The sequence below is a fragment of the Nannobrachium achirus genome (assembly GCF_963921795.1).
Source record: "Nannobrachium achirus genome assembly, chromosome: 15".
Taxonomy (NCBI): Eukaryota; Metazoa; Chordata; class Actinopteri; order Myctophiformes; family Myctophidae; genus Nannobrachium; species Nannobrachium achirus.
Window position 1 is genome coordinate 25,232,870 of NC_137822.1, and position 22,613 is coordinate 25,255,482.

The 22,613-nt window shown below is 42.2% G+C and overlaps 1 protein-coding gene across 2 annotated transcripts in view; it reads left to right on the top strand.

Moving 5' to 3' along the window:
* Window positions 1–22,613, top strand: part of pnpla7a (patatin-like phospholipase domain containing 7a) — a 67,918-nt gene that overhangs the window by 9,730 nt on the left and 35,575 nt on the right. For both annotated transcript variants that reach the window (XM_080743187.1, XM_080743188.1), the window contains exons 8-24: window positions 229–388; window positions 1,161–1,241; window positions 1,915–2,043; window positions 2,855–2,935; window positions 3,581–3,710; window positions 4,787–4,858; window positions 5,222–5,295; window positions 6,455–6,610; window positions 6,803–6,880; window positions 9,656–9,861; window positions 10,702–10,833; window positions 11,832–11,955; window positions 15,076–15,189; window positions 16,619–16,685; window positions 17,377–17,526; window positions 19,447–19,510; window positions 20,102–20,270. In XM_080743187.1, the coding sequence (XP_080599313.1) occupies window positions 229–388; window positions 1,161–1,241; window positions 1,915–2,043; window positions 2,855–2,935; window positions 3,581–3,710; window positions 4,787–4,858; window positions 5,222–5,295; window positions 6,455–6,610; window positions 6,803–6,880; window positions 9,656–9,861; window positions 10,702–10,833; window positions 11,832–11,955; window positions 15,076–15,189; window positions 16,619–16,685; window positions 17,377–17,526; window positions 19,447–19,510; window positions 20,102–20,270 (1,987 nt within the window). The remainder of the gene's footprint in view (window positions 1–228; window positions 389–1,160; window positions 1,242–1,914; window positions 2,044–2,854; window positions 2,936–3,580; window positions 3,711–4,786; window positions 4,859–5,221; window positions 5,296–6,454; window positions 6,611–6,802; window positions 6,881–9,655; window positions 9,862–10,701; window positions 10,834–11,831; window positions 11,956–15,075; window positions 15,190–16,618; window positions 16,686–17,376; window positions 17,527–19,446; window positions 19,511–20,101; window positions 20,271–22,613) is intronic.

Consider the following 22,613-nt stretch of genomic DNA (forward strand, 5'->3'; position numbering starts at 1 on the left):
TTTTAATTTTGTTGGGTAACTGTTGTATAATTGCAATATTACACTCAAGGGTGTGCCTTACCAACGCTGCTTACTGAACTCGGCTCCGCCTCGTTCCTGCTAGCAACGCTGTTGTGCCGATAATCACGGTAAAGCACACCCTCTCGTGTAATATTGCTTAATTAAACTTTCCCATTGAGTTGCGTTTTCCGAATGTTTCCTATGTTTATTGCTGGTTCATGCTTTCAGGGTTCTGGGCCACTTTGAGAAGCCTCTGTTCCTAGAGTTGTGTCGTCACATGATCGTCATAGAGCTACAGGAGGGGGAGGGGCTGTTCAGGCCCGGAGAGGATGACGACAGCATCTACGTTGTTCAGGATGGACGACTTGAACTTTGCATCCATGAGAATGTAGGTCATACATGGGCAACTGGCGGCCCCCACCTTCACTTAATGCGACCCGCAGCTTAATATCGGAACACTGGTATATTATTTATTTCAGCTGTTAACAATTCTAAACATGCAAACATGACCCGCTTTAATTGTGACCGTAGGGAGCTACTTACTGTAGAAACCTGCAATACACACACACACACACACACACACACACACACACACACACACACACACACACACACACACACACACACACACACACACACACACACACACACACACTTTTTTAATGTCCAATGTATTTGTATTTAAGTTCATAAAGTTAACCTTTATACTTTTCAGGATTCCAATTCCAAAATAGCAAAAGATTATTCAGGATTCCATTTAAAAAATAGCTCAAAACGCGCCAGTGCGACACGTTTTGAGCTTGTAGATAGGGACACCTTACCCCGGCGTTAGGTTAATCTCGCAGCGCCAGTTCTGCTTACCAAAAGTGGCCCACTGGGCGCTCGCATTTATTCATGCTGCCGAGGGCGACAGGTGCATTTAAATGCCGTTTGTGCTTTGACTGTTCCAATCGACATTCAGACATCCCACATGGCAAATCATGCATGCTAACGCAAACCCAAACCCATTCTCTTTCCTGTGCACGCATTATAAGCATGCATTGACACGCTTGCCTTGAATCTCCTTGAAAAGGTTTGTGTCTGGACCATGGATATATTAAAATAAGTGGATGTTATTGTATGTATAAGCCCTATATTGTGTGTGTGTTATTGTATTGCAGGATGGCACAGAGCCAGTAGTGAAGGATGTTCTCCCTGGGGACAGTGTCCACAGCCTTCTCAGTATTCTGGATATCATCACCGTGAGTTCCCTATCTTTCCTCCATCTGCCCTGTCTCTATCCTCATTAGATTTTTGGCCTATCCAGATTGAAATCAGATTGGCTTTATCAAGTCTGAAATCAAGTCTTAAGCTGGGTTCAAACCTGAAGCTATTTCTTCTATTCTAGTCTCTTACTCTCTTCTATCGCTTCACTTTGGTCACGCAGGTCCGCGTTGGTAAAAAAATCATCCCGTCCCGTTGGAATCAAGGTGAAACACCTGGAGAAAAGGGAGTCCCAACTCCAAACACCAAAAACATGTCCGTGTCTCCGGACAACATCAACGCCGATTGGCTGTCAGGACGCGATGGGTGGAGTGGGGGTGAAGCGATGGTCGCTTCAGTTGGATTTTTCTAAGTGGTGCGCCGCCCCGTTTGGATGGTTCGCGCTGAGCCTGTTCGCGCGTTGTCTTGTCTTTCCATTCACTTTGTATGTAATCGCGCCGCTCGAACCATCCAGGTTTGGACCTGGATGGTCCACTGTGTTTTTTTTACATTTTCAATACAGTTGTATACATATTACTATAATTGTGGTTTAGTTCGACTGTCTTTCATTAAACGAACCAATTCATAAAACAGCGGGTCGATTCTACAGTTGGAGATTGGTACGTTCCTTTATTGCCTATCATGACCATTTTCCTTTTGCCTGCCACACAGGGATATCCAGCGCCGTACAAGACGGTGTCAGCGCGGGCTGCTTCTCGCTCCACTATATTGCGTTTGCCCGCATCAGCTTTCCAGTCGGTGTTTGAGAAATACCCAGAGACGCTTGTACGCGTTATTCAGGTAATGGTTCTCTACCGAGGAACATCTTCTATTCATTTATGAGAGTGTAAAATGTGTTGTGTTAAAACCTTTTACACTCAAAGTTAGATTAACACTGAGGATTTGGATCTATTTTACACTCAGAGGTAAGATTACTGAATAACCTGTCCCGGATCAGTGTTGTTTTTGACAGCAAATTTTGATTTAGTTTTAGTCATAGTCTTTTGAATAAAATCTCATTTAGTTTTAGTCATAATTTAGTCTCCTGAATCATGAGATTTTAGTTGACTAAATCTACAGTTGATCTAGTCAACTAAAATGTATTTTGGCAGGCCTTGATGGCATCGTAATGACTGATTTTACATTTGGTTGCATGCTGAAAATAGCCGATCTACAAGCTCGCAACGCGTCGCGTTGCGAGCTTGTAGATCTGCTATTTTCAGCAAGCAACACCTGAGAGAAACCAAACATAAAATGACTTTCTCCTCTACTAGTCCCTCCCTAACGTTTTAGTCTAGTTTTTATTTTGTTGACGGAATTGTCAATATATTTAGTTTTAGTTTTAGTCATCACAGCTTAGTTTTTATATAGTTTTTATTTAGTTTTCATCAGTGACAAAAACGCAGTCAACACACATTTTTCATCATAGTTTTAGTCGACAAAATCAACACTGTCCCGGATACAGGTTTATTTTAAAGCCATTTGTTTAGGCTATTTTATTTTTTCAACAGAACTCCCTCAGAGCAACCTCAACCACACCACCAGCGCCTACTGTAATAGACTGGATGAAAAGCATTTTGAGGCATTCTTGTCTTTGTGTGTGTTCCTCCAGATTATCATGGTGCGCCTCCAGAGAGTCACCTTCTTGGCATTGCATAACTACCTTGGCCTGACAACCGAGCTCTTCAATCCGGTAGGCGGGATTACATCAATGCTCTCTTCTCTATCTCATTCACACACAAACACACACGAAATGGAATTCCCAAGAACTCACGATGTTGTTTGGCAGTCAGAGAGACGGATAGATGGATGTCCGCACATTCACGATCACATGTACCGTATGTATGCATGCATGGACACCTATGTGTATACACACATACACAGGCAAGCCATACACAGGCAAGCTAGCCAATTTCACACAAAATTAAGCACAGAATCATAACTCTGTCTCTATAAAGAGCCATAAAGCTCAGAATGATTAACATGGAGAACAATTATAGGTCAGCCGTTCCCAAGCCTTTTCATGCCAAGGATCCCCAAATAGCCATAGCCTCCCCTTATTGCGAAATGGCTTATCACCCCCATCCTCAGCCCAGACGGTCTCCAAACTCGATGTGAGGTTGTAGATGGGCTATAAATTGTTTGAAATAGTTTTAAAAAAACGTTAGAAAAATGGACATGCCATGACATGCTTAAAATAGTGATGCCAGGTTAAACTGGCAAATCATGTTGAATGAATTAAATTATTTTTATGAACAATGTCATCTCACCACCACATAATGTTAATACAGTAAGTGGTGATGTATTATGTGTTTTTATTGTCATTGTTGACTTCCAGGAGCGTCAGGCAGTGCCCTTGTCAAACGTTAATAATGTGGTCGGAGAGGCCAGTCCAGGCAAGATAAACCGCCGTCCGCACTTTCAGGAAGACTCTTCTGCTGGTATCAGCGAGACCCCTGCTGAAACAGGTGCGGCACTCACAGCGATGCTCATAATAAAAACACAAGGAACATACATGTTACATTCTCTATTTGACACACATGTACATTATACAGGGAGCCTGGCAAATATTCAAAACAAATACTGTATATTTTTGAATGCGTGGAAGTTGTTGACGTTGAATCCAATTGTTCTGTTGTGGGGAGCAGGACATCTGACATAACACTTTACTATGCTTTTGGTCTCAAAGGCATTGGAAAGCCTACGTAAAGGATGTTTTTAGCACAGGCCGAGGGAGTTTTTCCAGGCAGGACTCGAGTTAAAAGTTGGACAAGTTGCCCTTTAACCACTGAAACCCAAAATTGAGCTGACTTACAACTCTTTTTTTCCAGTGTACATCAAATCTCTTTGCTGAAAATAGCCGATCTTCAAGCTCTTGTAAATCTGCTATTTATAGGTGAATGTTCCCCACCCAGAAAAAGGACACTGAGGTTCATGTGGTTAAATACATGGACTAGGCACTCGGGTGGAGCAGTGATTTAGTCCCTGCCTACGGAGGTTGTGGGTTCGAATCCACCGTGGTGCATCCGGCTTTGTCAGGCGTAGGGGTGTAACGATATAGTAACTATCGAAATATCGTTTTTAACTTAAAAAAATTGAAGTATATCGAAATGAGAACAGCTAAAATCGAATCATATCTTTTTATTTTGTATCGTATCGAATTGTCAGTGCAAAGAATCGATTGTATCGATACTACCTACTTGTGCATTGTATTTAGTATTTTTAAGAATCGCTATTAATAATGTATCGTTACACCCCTAGTCAGGCGTCAATGCGAACACAATTGACCCGTGTCTCGGGGGAGGGAAGCCGGGTGGTCAGTATAATATAGGTTATTGCATGTACTCCCGCGGGCTGGGGCGACACCTGTCAGCAGGGAGTGTTAGGCGGGAGGAGTAGGACGAAAGCCCTACGTCCTCCCGGTGGGGGCTCCTCACTGGCAGGTGAGTCAGTAGCAGAGATGGCCGTAAAGAAAAAACATTAAAGACGATGGTATATTTTAACACACTGATCAACTGTGGACTATTCACTCCAAATTAAACAGATGGCGCTAAGGACAATCCTTTGAACTCCTATAGGAAAGCACGTTCCATCTCTGCGTCCGGCGACGGCACAGGTGGGTATTGTTTGGTTTTTATTGACCAGCACAGAATTAACCCATTAAGACATGGAATTATTTTATGCTTTAACTATTGAAAAATAGCAGATATACAAGCCCACTGCGATCTTGTAGATTTGCTATTTTTTTGCGAACATTTGTAACTCAAAATTTTGCTTCTGGGGGTCCCTGGAATGAAATATCGTGAGGGGGTCCTTGACATGAAAACGTTTAAGCACCATTGATATGGAAACGTAGGTTTTTCAAAAAACTGTTTGGATTTAGGAGATTATAGAGTCGGATCGATAAAAATAGCAGATCTGCAAGCTCGCAGCGCGGCAATCGGTGCCACGCTTGCTCACTATCCTCTTCCTCCACCAGGGGTCTCAGGTAATGACCATGGAAGAGCCAGAGTCACTGTAGAGGAGCTGCCCTCCAGTCCTGTCTCTCACAAGGTAAGACCCCCACCCCCAGCAATGTACTTGAGTAAAATTGTAAAATTACAAAGGTAATTGCATTAAAATGATATTTAAGTACTAAAAGTATAAGTACTCGTTTGGCAGCATGTCCCATTTCACAAATGAATAAAACTATAAAAATGCTTTGAATCTACCAAGTAACTAGTAACTACTTTTTTATAATTTTAAATAATTGTAGTGGAGTAAAATATTTACCTCTGAGATGCAGTGGAGTAGAAGTAAAAGAAAAATTCTACAAAAGTGTATTAAAGTTCAGTACTTGAGTAAATGTACTTGTTACTTACACAACTGTCAGCCATGCATTCTGCGACCTGTGCTATGAACCCGCTTAACCTACACTGCATGCAAAACTGGCTTTGTGTGGCTTTTATTTACTATATAATAACACAATCAAACATGATTTAGTTAACTGTAATATGGTGTATTTATTACAGGCATTGCTTTAGTAATTCTAATGCCACTATCCTTTCTTTGCAGTTTAAGACGACAGGCATGACAAACAAGACATATTGGCACATAAAACCTAGCCATAATAAGCCCTCAATGACAAACCCAATAACTGCTAAATGCCAATAAAAGTGCCTGGGAGTGTTGATCAGTGTCTCTATTCATCAGTGTTGTAAAGCATTTAAGTACATTACTTAAAGCTGTGATGACACGGAGAAAAAAAGCAAAATCAGGCTATCTCTTTGGCTAATATTGTTGATGACGTCAACAATACGTCACAATGTGAGCTTGTAGATCGTCTATTTTCGAAGGATTTTTATACATTTGAAAACTTGAAATGGGACTTTCTGCATAATGTTTCCTTTTACTTTTGGTGCCAGTACATTTTGATGCCAATACTTTTGTACTTTTTTACTCAAGTAAATGTTGAATTCCGGACTTCTACTTGTAAGGGTGCCCTCACACCAAAATACCTATGAGAGTGGAATCTGCCTTCCGCCAATGCATTTCAATGAGAGTGAAGCGGTTTCATGCCAGCAGAGGATTTCTGCAAAAAAACGCTCCCTTCTCATTGAAATGCATTGGCGGAACGCTGATTCCACTCTCATAGGTATTTCTACATAGCAGTTGATACTTTTTTTTTTTTTTACTTAAATAAAACATTTGTGTACTTTTTCCACCACTGCAGTCCATTCTCAAGAAGACAGTCACCATGCATCACACACCCTCAGCTGTGTTTCACTACACAGACAGCGGGGGGCGCTGTGATGCCGTCCACCCTAGTAAGATCAGCGCTATCTTCCAGGCTGCTAAGAAAGACCTGCTGGGCATCATCGAGTTGCAGGTGAGTGTCAAGGGTCAAGTAACATAACATGTATAGTGTTTATTTTATTTAAAATATTTATTAAAGGACAACTTTGTTTTTTTACAACAAGGGTTCATATTTTAGATTGTAATTAGAGATAAGAAAAGATGAGTGTTAAAATGTTTTCATTTACGGCTCATCAACTAAACTTAACTTTGTTCTCCCATGCAGGACCCCAGTCTGCTGGAGGGCAGAGTGACTCTTCACCAGGTCAAAGCAGGGTCTGTGGTGGCTCGTCAAGGAGACCAGGTTAGAAAATAACCCACAATAACAGCTACATACTTAACTCTCTTTCTCAGTTCAGTGGTATTCATCCATTTTGCAAAGTTTTGTTCAGGCTGTGATAATTATGTTCTTTCTTTTAAAATGAAAGTCATTACCTTGGCCATACAAGATATAATCGTCCAGGAAGTTACTATGAGCAGTTTTGTGAAGGAAGCCACATAGAGTATATATATATAATAGAGAGCGGACCAGCCCCGCCCCCTGCTATCATTTCAATGCAAATGCTCAGTGGTGTTTTGAAGCATGCGGAAGTAGCTGAATTCCAGTGCATTGTGGGTGAATCCAGGTGCATTCTGGGGGAAATTGGTCTCTACCTAGAGACCAAAATGTTTGACGCCGAGACGTAATGACGTCACGAACGACGTTAACGTCCATTGAACCCTATTGTAGACCCCAGCGGCGAGCTCTTATGCTCGTGCATGTATGTTTCACCCCGCCTGAAATTCCAACTTTGGCCAGTAGCGCTTCAACGTTTACAAGCCGTTCTGGGGGCTTGGGAAGCCACTTCAAGCCACACAAATCACAATGTGGTGTTCAGTGTTGAAGCTGCATTACACAGACTCACTGCTTGTGTGCGTGTCCTAGTGTGGTGGTGCTTTATGGTTAATTTGACGAAATGGAAAGGGCTTCATAAATACTTGCTACAGTGTTGGTGTAACGGAATCATTTGGGGGCGGGCGGTGGGTGTGGGACACACACACACACACACACACACACACACACACACACACACACACACACACACACACACACACACACAGTTTGTGGCAGTAAATTGTTTTGAGGCTGGCAACTGATGTGCAAGGGGCTGTGACTTTGTCAAGGAATGCACATTTTTGTGTGATTTGGATTCTTGTTTTTCCATACATAGACTTCCAACAAGTTGTTTAAACACACACACACACACACACACACACACACACACACACACACACACACACACACACACACACACACACACACACACACACACACACACACACACACACACACACACACCATTTAACAATGTTTTTTATGTTCACACAAAGGAGAGCAAATATTATAGGTGCAGTAGGTTACATTCACAAAATCATGGCATACTGTGTGACTTCATGATAGAATAAGCAGGTCACTCAGTACTCTATGGGTATAATTAACAGTGTCTCTGCCATATGTGGCGACTGCCAATTATAGCAGAGACGGCACAATACGTTGCCATACTTTGCCTCCATTTTGGTCATCCCAAGTTGTTGAAACCCTCTAACAACCGGTCTGTGGGTATGTCCTGGACCTAGGCGACAAACAGGTAATTGGCAAACCGAAGTCCCACAGACAATGTGTTGAGTTTACAAAATTGATATTATAATTATAACCCGTGGTCCAGCCACCTGGGCACATAAGCGGCTTGGCAGTGCATTGCGAGTCCAGTTCTCAACAGTCTTTACTGCATGTCTCTCCCCGTCTTTCTCCCCCGTTTCCTGTCTATCTACACCAGGGGTTCCCAAACTTTTGTCTCAGGGCACCCCATAATTATTTATTTAATCCGAGGCACCCCTACATTATAACTTTCTCTCCCAGCACCTTATATTTATAGCATATCATCGTTGTCGGGTGGAAACCTTGTATGTCCAAAACCGTTCGTTTTGTATTTATCATCTATAAAATGTACTAAACTAGTGAAAACAGCAGATCTACAAGCACACAACGCCTCGCATCTTGTACATCGGCTGTTTTCACTAGTTTTGTGTGACAGTCTTGTATGATGAAGCAGGGCTTTGCTTTACCAAAAGACGATCACATTTGAAACTTGGAGATACGAGGTTTCTGCCCGACAGTGACGATATTTTAGTGATTATGTTGCGAGGAAAACGTTGAGATAATAGCCATTTTGGTTAGAACTGATTGAAAATAACGTTGTACTTCAAGTTTAAAATGTTTTTTCAAATGTCCAAATAAATTCCAAATATTATCAAATGATCTCGTGGCACCCCTGGACTGCCGTCGCGACACCCCAGGGTGCCCCGTCAGCCGTCACCCACTTTGAAAACCCCTGATCTACACTGTAAACCAGGGGTATTCAACAAAATTGTCCAGGGGGCCACACACAGTCCAAGGGGCCGGGGGCCGCACTAACGTATCCACCCCCCCCCCCCCCCCACCCCCCACCCCCCAGCTATTAATCTAATGAACACTTGAAACAACGGGCACGACCACATTTTCACTACAACATTTTCACAAACAAGCACATTTTCATCTAACTACATTGCAAAGCAGAATACTTTTCAAGTAGAATACTTTTCATGTTAATGTGCTTAATTTATGTTCAAGTTGACAACTGTACACATGCTTTCTTGTTTAAAACTTAGTGCTAACTACAGCTAGCTACTAGCTACTACACTAGTGATGGCCAACCTGGCTTTGATGCTATTTTAGAGTAGATGTCGACCTTATTGACAGTGCACACACAATTGCCTTCTTTGATGCTTTAACGATGCTCAACGAGGATCAGGTGGGTCGCAGACACACACACTCTTTTTTTTCAAAATCTTTTTTTTTTTTTTTTTTTTTTCAAAATTGCTCCAGGGGCCACAAGGAAGGTCCCCGCGGGCCGCATTTGGCCAGCGGGCCGCCTTTGGCCAGCGGGCCGCCAGTTGAATACCCATGCTGTAAACTATAAATAAAGGCAAAAGAGCCCCCAAAAAATATCTACAAGAATTACATGCTTTGTTTAAAGCATCTCTCGTCTTGGTTCTTCAGGAGGTGAGCATCCACTTTGTGATCTCTGGGCTGCTGCACGTGTACCAGCGGATGATAGACCGCGAGGAGGAGACCTGCCTGTTCGTGACCCACCCCGGGGAGCTGGTGGGTCAACTGGCCGTGTTGACCGGAGAACCGCTGATCTTCACCGTCCGAGCACTCAGAGACTGCAGCTTCCTCGCCATCTCCAAGACCCACTTCTATGAGTCAGTTTACCGACACAGCAACGCGTCACATTGGTTTAAGCTGCACACATGCATGATGACGGCTGTGTTCCCAAGCTAGAGGCATAGTGTGTAGTAGGGATGGGACGATACGCGATATTATCGTTTATCGTGATAAAAAACACTCACGATAATCGCATCGTGGAGATGTAATTTATCGTGATCTCGTCCTCCGTCAAGCACTGGGGTCAATTCACCTTTTGCTGCATATCCGGTAGCACTTAAACCCTCTATAATTGGTAAAAGGTACTTATAATAAACATACTTCATACAGTCTTTTTCTCACTCTCTATCAAATGTTTTTGCCAAAACATAGCCGATCTACAAGCTCGTTGTGACCTTGTAGATCGGTCCATTTTTTGGCAAATATTACACCCCAGAATAATGGATGTTGATTATCGCGATAATATCGTAAACTGTGATTTATTTTATCACAATAATCGTGATATGAAATGTTCATATCGTCCCATCCCTAGTGTGTAGACAACACAGCATTCATGAGTGTGTTTTATAGGTGTCGCTATAGGTGAACATTTTTGCAAGACACCATTGTGCGACTAAGAATACAACGTCCAAGCGGTTAATAACAACAACATATTTTTTCACAAAGAAGATAATCGATAGTTGCTGTGTGTGTGTGTGTGTGTGTGTGTGTGTGTGTGTGTGTGTGTGTGTGTGTGTGTGTGTGTGTGTGTGTGTGTGTGTGTGTGTGTGTGTGTGTGTGTGTGTGTGTGTGTGTGTGTGTGTGTGTGTGTGTGTGTGTGTGTGTGTGTGTGTGTGTGTGCGTGCGTGCGTGCGTGCGTGCGTGTATTTTCTTCACAGGATCATGCGTGTGGAGCCCACTGTGGTGTTGAATGTAGCACATACGGTGGTGAGGAGAATGTCTTCCTTTGTCAGACAGATAGATTTTGCTCTGGACTGGATGGCAGTGGAAGCTGGCAGGGCTGTTTACAGGTATTTTTGTCTACTGATTTTACTTTACTACTTCTCGAAAATTGACCTGCACAGCACAGTGCTCGTTTAAATGCAATTTTCTGTAGATAGAATCTTTGTTTTATAAGGCCACAAATGTATTAAGGCCTCGTTAATTGCGACCATCAGGTCGCAAGTTACTATGAAAAGCTCCACTGGCTGTCTTGTCACTCAGTCAGTCTGTCAGTCTGTCCGTCACGTCACACTTTTGGCCCTACTCTTATCCCCGCCACCGTTGTCCCAATCCATGCCAGTCGTTGCACACACACTACTTGGCTGGCAAACCACAACCTCCGCCCCTGATTTCTCACATGCCCCTCTTCTAGCGCCACCATGAGGACACTTTTGCCCCTACTCTTATCTCCGGCATCGTTGCACACACACTCCTTGGCTGGCAAACCTACAACCTCCACCCCTGATTTCTCACATGCCCCTCTTCTAGTGCCACCATGAGGTTGCTGACCTGACGGTCGCTTATCTCCCGATTAGGGAGTCTAAGGCGCCGTACAGACATCTGCGTCACGCATCATCATCTTATCGTCTGAGAATGGCCACTGGGGGCGCCGTACTAATGCATTCTCAATGCAAGGTTGTTTGGTGTTTTGTCGTTGCCGTGTACAGCCTGTACAAGCGTACAGGCTGCGGTTGAGCTAGAGACACGGCAACGACAAAAAACCAAACAACCTTCCATTGACAATGCATTAGTACGGCGCTCCCAGTGGCCATTCTCAGACGATAAGATGATGATGCGTGACGCACGTGTGTGAGCGCGGCCTTACTGGTTACAATTATTAAGTTGTTTGCAGTGTTGTGCATATTTGTAAGTGATGTGTGTGTGTCTGTCTGTCTGTGTCTGTCTGTCTGTCTGTCTGTCTGTCTGTCTGTCTGTCTGTCTGTCTGTCTGTCTGTCTGTCTGTCTGTCTGTCTGTCTGTCTGTCTGTCTGTCTGTCTGTCTCTCTCTCTCTCTCTCTCTCTCTCAGGCAGGACGAGAAGTCAGACAGTACATTCATAGTGCTGAGTGGTCGCCTGCGCTCTGTCATCATGAAGGAGGATGGTAAAAAGGAGCTAACTGGAGAATATGGTCGTGGTGACCTCATCGGAGTGGTAAGGAGGACCGAGAGCTCAAGGGCCAAGTTTCCTTATACGCCTAGTGAGGAGCAGTGGTGGAAAAAGTACTCAAAAGTACCAATACCGCAATGTAGAAATACGCTGTTACAAGTAAAAGTCCGGAATTCAAAATTCACTTGAGTAAAAGTGCAAAGGCATTGACATCAAAATGTACCGTTGCAGTTAACATAGGGGTGGGCGATGTGGTGATAATTATCGTTGAGACGATACAATGTGTCCACGATATGCCATTTTCAGAGATATCGTATATATCGAGATACAATTGAGGGAGAGCCTTGTAAAAAATCCTGTTTAATCGTTAATACAGAGATTCATTGCAGAATTCAATTTAGACCTGCATTTTGGGCAAAAACAGTAGTTCTGAAAATGTAAAATGTCACGGTCTCCACTTAACTCTGACAGTATACAAATGAAACCAAATGGACCCGTAAGGATCCATTTGGTTTCATTTGTATACTGTCAGAGTTACATACTTGTAAGTTTTTGTCAATTAACTTGGAAAAAATAACCATAAAGACCAATGTGAAAAAGAATTGTGATAAAATCATGTATCGTGATACAGCTTGGGAAAATATCGTGATATTGTATTTTTCCATATCGCCCAACCCTGAGTAAACATTACACCCAGGTTAGGCCTTCAGTTGTAATGGTTGTGGCAATTATCTTAGTTTTGTTTCCCCCACAAGAGATGAAAAGATTTATGCTTGTGTTTAGGCACTACTAGGTTAGAGAAGTATAAGTTTAGGATTTGTCACAGGCTTGACATGGTTAAGGTCGGTGTAATAGTGTGAGGGGAGCGTCCACCAATCCAATCAGAATGCCATCTGACAGCTAAATGGCAACTATCATTAATTTATCCTGAACACATCAATTATTAAATGTAATTAGGACTGGGAAACGTTTGAATTTGTCAGCACTCCCGAAAAAGGCCAGAGTCAGCACATCTGTTCTCTTCCAGTTCTTACAGTACATTATTTTCTCTGTGTGCACTCTCAATCATCTTCTGTACAGGTTTATTTACTGTATGCTATGAAATAACCTTACTGTAAGAGAGACATTATACTTGTATATCTGTCCCTAGAGAGGAACACATGAAGGTTTTCATAACACTGTGCCTCCAAATTGGTCCAGATGTTTTTAATAAAACGAGTATAAAATAAAAGACAAATTACTGTCGATAATGGGTGCTAGTGTGCTACAGTGCTGCGGTTTTTATTCTTCCATCTTGGCAGATAAATGCCTTACTTCCGGTGTTATCCCTCTCCTTTATTTATCTTCAAAGTCATTTGACCACTTTCACCCACTTTACAATTGGCTGATGTCAGCGTCTCTGCAATGATGCCTACGCGTCTAATAATACTGGGGTGGATGGATGCCATGGTTACTGTTACCTGGGGAGTATAACCTTAGTTACAGAGTCTGTGACGGTGGGAAATAAGATGCTTATAAGGTTGGCTGGCACTGTGAGACAGATTTAGCTCCCCTATGTGGACGTCAGCATCACCTGGATGATTAGCCTGTTCAGAACGGGTACACTATTATTGTGTATCATTATTTTATGCTTTAACTATTGAAAAATAGCAGATCTACAAGCTCACAGCGCGGCACCGAGTGCCGCGCTGTGAGCTTGTAGATCTGCTATTTTTGAAAAATCTTGAAAATTTTTACCCGATTCTATAAGTGTCTTTTGAATCCTAAGATTTTTTGAAAAACCTATGTTTCTCTGTCAGCAATCTGGCTTAGTCATCGTCAAAGAAAATGTCCTTTTTACTTAAATGGAGCTCAGTCTGTTCTTGAGAGACTATTATGTCAGTGGTTCTCAAACCTTTTCATGTGAAGGACCCCCAAAATGATATTTATTTGGCCACAGACCCCCATCTCAAAATATTTAGTTCCAGGGACCACCCAGAAGCAAAATTTAAGTTACAAACGTTCGCTTTGAAAATACATATATTCAAAGATGTGCACACATTTTCACGACTTTTTCAAAAATAGCAGATCTACAAGCTCGCAGCGCGGCACTCGGTGCCGCGCTGTGAGCTTGTATATCTGCTATTTTTCACTGGTTAAAGCATTCAATAATTCTAGGCCTAAATGGGTTAAATGGAGATATGGGCCAGGGTGAGCAACGGAACTCATATAAGAGGGCCGGTAGATTACGGTTGTGGGTGGCTCTAAGAATAGAAAATGTCTATATTTCTCTCCATACACTTTTTTACTGCCTACATTTATTTTTAACGTTCAACTGTGATTATGCCAACTGTCATGCAACAAGTCTCAACAAAGACAAAAAATACAGTATATACTGTATACATAAAGACTATATAGTGTATATGTATGTATGTTATATATATGCGAATGTGTATACATGTAACTCAAGTTGAGACCACAACTAAAATATTGATAACAATATACTGCACTTTGCACAAAAATACTATTTCTATAACTTGAAAGCACAACTAAAATATTGATATAAATCAAATGCACTCATTTGTTAAAACCGTGAAAGCATCTGTATCATTTTAGATTTTTGCGTTGGCTATGTCTGAATACGTTTTAGAAATCTTGAAAGTGTGAGAATTACTAGTTTAGAATAGCCTGGTTCCAGCTCATAGACTCGCCCACTCTCAGAGTGGACTAAAGCTTCAGTTGAGTCTGAAATCAGGCTAAGTTTAGAAGGCTTTTATAGAGTCGGTCTCAGGTCTTAATGGGTTAACCCATTACGTAACCACTTTAATAATTATATTTTATTACTTTGGCTATTCAAAAATAGCAGATATGCAATCTCACAGCGCAGCACCGAGTGCCGTGCTGCAAGCTTGTAGATCTGCTATTTTTGAAACACCCGTGAATTGTTTTTTGCTAATCTTTGAATATATATTCCATTAAAACATATTTTGAGATGGGGGTCCGCTGTCAAATACATAATTCTAGCGGTCCTTGCCATTAAAAACTTTGAGCACCACAAATAAAGAAAATCGTTTCAGAAAACCATTAGGATTTAGAAGACATTTTTCAGTCTTTTTCAGGTCTTTTCAGATTAAGAGAAGACTGTTCTCCTGAAGTGAGCATGTGTGTGTTGTTTTTCCTGTCCAGGTGGAGGCCTTGACCCATCAGAACAGGGCGACCACTGTGCATGCCGTACGGGACTCTGAACTGGCCAAGCTACCAGAAGGGGCCCTCAGCTCAATCAAAAGGAAGTTCCCTCAGGTAGGCTGTACGCATAAATACACCATACCAGGGGTTTTCAAAGTGGGTGACGGGGCACCCTGGGGTGCCGTGACGGCAGTCCAGGGGTGCCGCGAGATAATTTGATAATATTTGGAATTTATTTGGACACTTTTTAATCTTACACATTTTAAACTGCACTAACTAGCATTGACTGTTACGGTCTCTTTTTGTAAGACACTTTATTTATATATACTTATATATTATTCGCCCCCTCTATTGATGCACCTTCTCTTATTGGTACTGTACTGCTCTTTATTTTTTCCCCCCCTCTTATCTATCTTTTTTCTTACTTCTCTGTAACCTTGTAAATAACTGTATACTGCTATGCTACAACTGGACAACTGAATTTCCCCCTAGGTATCTATCTATCTAAGTACAAAGTTATTTTCAGTCAGTTCTAACCAAAATGGCTATTATCTCAACGTTTTCCTCGCGACATAATCACTAAAATATCGTCACTGTCAGGCAGAAACCTCGTATCTCCAAGTTTCAAATGTGTACGTCTTTTGGTAAAGCAGAGCCCTGCTTCAACATACAAGACTGTCGCTCAAAACTAGTGAAAACAGCAGATCTACAAGCACACAACGCCTCGCATCATTAGTACATCTCATAGATGATAAATACAAAACGAACGGTTTTGGATATAAAAGGTTTCCACCTGACAACGACGATATGCTATAAATATAAGGTGCTCGGAGTGAAAATTATAATTTAGGGGTGCCTCGGATTAAAAAAATATTTATGGGGTGCCCTGAGACAAAAACGTTTGGGAACCCCTGCACTATACAATACATGGTCTATCTCATCAGAACTTGATTTTAATGTTACCTGTTTTCTCGTAACTCTGTGACACTGAAAACAAGGGGCTCTCCCTCAATGCGTCCCCAAGCTTGACTACCGTAGTAGGCCCGAATTATACTCAACTAGCCCTTACCCGTTCAAAGATATGAGCTCCGAAATTATGTGCAGTGTGTGGGTTATGGGATGTGCACTGTGCACACAGTATATGAGGGATGGAAAGTAACTTTAACCGGTGCTTGCATGATAATATGTAGGAGCATCAATGTAAGAAATACCCGTTTCGTTTAGATAGAGATACTGTGTACCGATCTGCATGATATTTGGACAAAATCTGTAACAGGGCCAGACAAGAGAGAAACGCTGTGACAGACAGACAGACAGACAGACAGACACTCACTCAGACAGACAGACATTTGGAAAATTATATGTTTGATTGTACTGTGATGATGTCGTACGCAAATAAATTATCTGCTATTTTCACTGGCGTACAGTGAATGATAAATTGCGCTTTTTTGTTTTCTTCAAATTTCCGCTTATAACTCAGAATAGGGACTGCCTCAATAAAGATTTAACATAACATTTAAAACAAAAAAACGGTTTGTTCCAGGTTGTCACAAGGTTGATTCATTTACTGGGACAGAAGATTCTCCAGCAGGTCAATGGCCCTCTAACAGGTATGTGTGTGTGCATGCATGCACGTTTGTATAAGCTTACCATGCCACAACGACGAAGTAGAGAATCTTCTGCGATTTTAGAATTTCCCCACACTACATGCCCACCGTTGCCTAGGTTTCCTTCATTGTCAGGAATCAGAGCCTGCTATCTTAACAGTTCTGCTGCCGTTGACAATCCTCACCGTCATTGAAAGGGTTAAAATCATGGCACCGTTGACGGTGAGGACTGTGAATCTTACTGTATTTACTGTAAAAGTATAATTACTTACATTACGTCGCTCCGGTCCCGCCCGCATCGGTAATGTCCGCGATTTGTTTAAAACGCACGTTGGACGTGCACGCGAAGTGAACGTCCTCCATAGTAAATCCATTGAGAGGCCCATAAAGAGACTTCATTTACTCCAAAAGAGACATTTTGAGCCAAAGGGAGGTCTGATTACTGTACAAAATTCACTCGGCTGGGCGCAGCCATGTTTCTCTTCTGGCCCCACACTGTCATGTGACTAGATGACGTAATCGTTGCCGTCAAGTGATAATCCAAAAAAACAAAAACAACCCCCTTCCGGCCCTTCAAAATAATAGCGGCGGCCTACGGAGAAAGCGGCGCGGCACCAAGGCACCAAGCATCCCTTCAGATTAAAAGGCAGTAGATGTGTTAACATCTACATGCTTCTGTGTCCTCACTGCTCAGCTCGTAGCCTGGCTCTTCACACCCCAGGCAGCAAGTGGGATGCAGGGAACCAAGCCTCCAACCTGTCCACTGTGACGGTGCTGCCTGTATCTGAAGAGGTGCCCCTCACTGCCTTCACCCTGGAGCTGCAGCACGCGCTCATCGCCATCGGTACGGGGACAAAGAACACACGCACGCACGCACGCACGCACGCACGCACGCACACACACACACACACCTTTTCCAAAATGTAAGCCTAATAACAAACAAACATTTTGAACCATAAAAGTGAGGAGAGCATCAGGAAAATGATCTTCACAATGTCTCTCTCAAATTCTATTCTTGTGTGGACATTTGGTCCTCACAAGTATATTAATAATACAAGTTTACACACACACACACACACACACACACACACACACACACACACACACACACACACACACACACACACACACACACACACACACGTGCGTTCATGCACATACTAGATGCAGAGCGGATGTTATTGTGTTACTTTTGTTTGATTCATAATCGGTCTCCTTGCCTGTCTCTGAGAGGGTAGAGTTGCGGCATGGATTGGGCCAGTGTCCTTGTCTGTTTACTGTTTGCCCTGGTGCTCCCTGCTCAGATTTAACTTCGCTTTTACGATCTGCTTCCCATCAACTTTGAAGAGGCTGATCTGGGACTATATATCCTCTGGCCATTCTCCTCCCAATTAGAAAGGGGAATTAGTTCATGCTTTACTTGTATGTTGTGTGTAGGGATGGGACGATATAAGAATTTCATATCACGATTATTGTGAAAATAAATCGCGATTTACGATATTATCACGATAATCAAAATCATTTGCCAAAAAAATAGCAGTAACAGCAATAACAGCCCTAGCGTCTACCCACACTATCACCTCACTGTCTCTGTTTGCCCTGAATGGAAGTGAACCTGATCTGAACTCAATCTCAGAGAGCATAATCCTTATGATCGGGTGTTGCATTCAATCGGTTACTCATGCCAGAGATCAGCCAGACATGGTTCTTCCAGCAGGTGAGGTTATTTGTGACAGAGTGGCTCCGTCACCTGACTGCAGACAGCATCGCGCGCGCACGCACACAAACACTCATTCCCTGCTCTCTTCCGTTCTCGCTAATATATACACACAGTTAGGGCTGTCACAATTATTACATAATCGTCTAATCGCAATTATTTGACATAATCACGATTCTTTTTCATAATCGTCATAATCGTTGCCATGTTGAAAAATGTTCATAATTTGAAAAAAAAGTAAAAAATAGTGGAAATAGCAGATCTACAAGCTCACAACGCGTCGCATCGCGACGACAAAAATACAATTAAATCGTTAATCGCAATTATTTGAGTGACAATTAATCGTCATGTAAAATGTCCTAATCGTGACAGCCTACGCACACACTCATTCTCACTCATTCTCTGCTCTCTTCTGTTCTCGCTCATAAACATACATTGATTATTAAACCTATAATCCATATTTCCTTCACCTGTTCAGTAGCGCAGCCAAGGATATGCACACTTGGTGTTATGTTTTCATTTTCACATACTATGTTCGCACAGGATTTTGTTTTCGGTCATAGTTACAGAAACCTTCTGATTAATCCGATTCAAACAATAAATGTTTGAATCAACCCTATGTCTGTCACGGTTCAGGGTTTATATTATGGTATGCCCTTTATTTGTTTCTCTGTCCCTCTGTTAGATTGTTCACTATTCCGCCTTCATTTGGGTTCTGATTTGAATGACACTTCAGTACAAAGATTGCGTAATCTTCTTTTTTGCCGTTTCAGCATTCTGCCCCCAATGTCAAGGTTACTGTTACTATAATTAGATTTTGTTATCATTGCTGTACCACCTTAATTTGCAGGTTTGATCTGAATTAAGACGGCTTGAACAAGTCATCAGAGTCAAAGGTCAAGGCCATTGTTCTACTTTTAGCTGGGATTTTGTGCAACTGTAAAGTTTACCTCTGTTTTCCCTACTTAAGAAAAAATTGGAACCATATTATAGATCTCATGTAAATGTGGTCGCTTTTGTAACCAAAATAGCTTCTCTGGTGTACAGGTCCAACTCTTTTACTGACCAGTGATTCCATCAAACAACGTCTTGGTGCAGCTGCTCTTGACAGGTACTGTATGTATGATGTGCATTATTACTACTGTACAAAGCAGACATTCAATACAGTTAAACACTACGTTTAGGCAATTTAATATTCATTTGTCGTTGGCTTTGCCCCAAAAGAAAAACTTGAGTGATAGTGCTGGACCTCAAATGGCCTATAATATGCCAGGTTAAAGTCATATTTTGTGCTGTGCTGGCTTCTGTCGACGTGTCTTGTTTTTTATAATGGCTCTTGCCTCTCTCCATCTGTTTCTTCTGTGTTTCACTCTGGCTTTCTCTCTCTTTATCTGTAACTCATATCTCCATCGTTGTCCTTGTCCTTATATTTGATCTATCCTGGTGTCGTTCTCTCTGAGTTTTCTACTTTATCTCTCTTCATCATGTTTCTGTCTTTCACTCTCTCTGTCTCTTTATCTCTGTGTTCTCTATCTGCTTTCTTAATCTTTCTCTGTCAGTTCTAGTGTCTCTCTCTCTCCCATTTTTGTCTCTGCCTTTTTGCCATTCATCAAATTGAGTTCAAGTTTCTTTATTTACTTCACCACAAAACTGACCCAAAGTCCCAAAGCTAAGCGCTTCTCCCCTGTCCCTTGCTCCTCAGTGTGCATGAGTACCGTCTGTCCAGCTGGCTCGGCCAACAGGAGGACATCCATCGTATCGTCCTCTACCAGACAGACTACACTCTGACCCCTTGGACCCAGCGTTGCATCCGCCAGGCAGACTGCATCATCATCGTGGGACTGGGGGAGCAGGACCCTGCAGTGGGGGAGGTGGGTGTGGCAATGTCGTCTAAGATGTGGACCATTCTGCATAAATGCAGAGTGACATTATACAATCGATTATAGCCTACCAACGTAATTATTGTCTCCACCAGGCCAAAGGCGTACACGTACACCTAGGCCTAATTTCTGGCACCTTTAGCCTGATCGGCCTGAAACTACTGTATAGTATGCACGCCGTACTCCTTTTTCATATTCAACGCTAATTGGCTTCCAAAGTTTGCAGGAGTGGCCTGTTTTGCTGTGAGATTTTGCACAGACATTCCCACTTGGCCAAGGAAGAAATGCCCCCCCCCCCCCCCCACCCCAACTCTTGAACAATAGGTCATGAAGAAGAAGAAAAATAAATCCTTGGATTCCTGACAATATTAACACCATTTTGCGTTTTCTTTGCAAAACATAGTTTCTGCTACTACTCTTACTGATTTTGTCCAAACCTCTTCCAATTGGTACACCATGTCTCTGTAGTCATGTGATCAAGCTTTCTGTCAGATTTCAGATTTTTCAGATTCTATTCCGATTGACCACGATTGGCTTCCAAACTTTGCTGGAGGGTTCCGTTTTGCACGATTTGCTACAAGCACGGTGGAAACTTTGCACACACGCTCCCAGTAGACCAAGGAAGAATCTCCACACAATTAATTTATATTTTCAGTTATAGCACCACCTTGAGACAGACTTTTGTGAGCTTCTAGATCTGCCATTTTCGGCAGATTCTTTTTTATCTATAGTGCTGAGCTCAGCAGCAAGTCATAATGCACCCAGTATTTTACCCTGCAGGTTTATGAGCTACTGTAAGTGAAGCACATACTGTATCTCCACCAGGAAGTGTGGCCATATGATGGGTCCATACAGTATTTGGAGTTTTTTTTATAGAATCATTTGCAATCCATCATTTTATACAATGAATACATACTACAGTATGTGAAAACAACTTAATTGGTCTTTCCGCAGCGTGCACAGTGCACACGTAATTTTGCGCTTGGTAGAAAGAGATTAGCCCAGAGAAAAAAAAATCTATTGAGATTAGCCCTGGACATTAGTCATGCATGGGCCGACCCGTAGCCCGCAAGCCGGCGGACGGAAGATTCCAGATTTCAATGATCATGGGGTGGGTCAACACACGGAAAAAAAAGAAGAAAAAGCATTCCGGTACCTTCTCTCTCTCCTATTTTGTCTCTCACTCCCCTCTCTCCCGTCTCTCTCCTTCTGACCGGAATCTCAGTCATCTGAGCTTATGTTCAATGTGTTGCTTATTTGATCAATTATTATGCACAGCTGCCTCTAATGATATCCCCACGGCATGAATGAAATGAAATTTGAATGTCCCTTGTAGTGTTGTAGTAGGACACGCTCACTGTATATATACATTATTGCTGCACGATTCTTGTCAAATGTGAATCTCGATTAGATTAGATTTCCTCTACAAGAATCTAGATCACGATTCTCACACGATTCACAATTTTTCAGAGCGTAAAATGAAACCAAATCTTATATATATATATATATATTAAAAAAACAATCCTTTTGTCCACGAAAGTCCACGAAAAAGCGCTACAACCGATGGCATTGAACATGAACTTCCCAGAGAGCTGTTATGAATGGTGAAATGCTGCGCAGATGTAAATTGTTGGAAAAACGGCCCATAACACTCGCTCTGGAAAGAAATTGAATGGTTAGCCATTCAATTTCTTGTGTTGAAGTGTTAAAAAGACAATAGGTAGGAAACTTTTTTTTTTTTGCGGGTTGCGGGGCGGGCCGGGTTATACTGTTGCGGGACTGGTTGGGGTCTGTCGCGGGGTGGGAGGGTTAAAAACCAGGCTCACTAAACCTGACCCGTGCATCACTAGTACGATAGTGACACTTCAGGCTTGTGGTATACAAATGTAGCCGCGGACAGGGGTGGAGTGTCTTAAGATGTATGATTTATGACTTGGATAAGCCTGATCCAACCCCCTTGGACTACCATTATGAAATTAAAGTGAAATATTCTTTTTTAAATGTATATAAAGAAACCTTCCTTGGCCTACTGGCTGTGTGCTTAACCCATTTAGGCCTAGAATTATTGAATTCTTTAACCAGTGAAAAATAGCAGATATACAAGCTCACAGCGCGGCACCGAGTGCCGCGCTGCGAGCTTGTAGATCTGCTATTTTTGAAAAAGTCGTGAAAATGTGTGCAAATCTTTGAATATGTAAAGCGAACGTTTGTAACTAAAATTTTGCTTCTGGGTGGTCCCTGGAACTACCTGTAAATGTTTTGAGATAGGGGTCCGCAGACAAATACATATCATTTTGGGGGTCCTTCACATGAAAAGGTTTGAGCACCACTGAC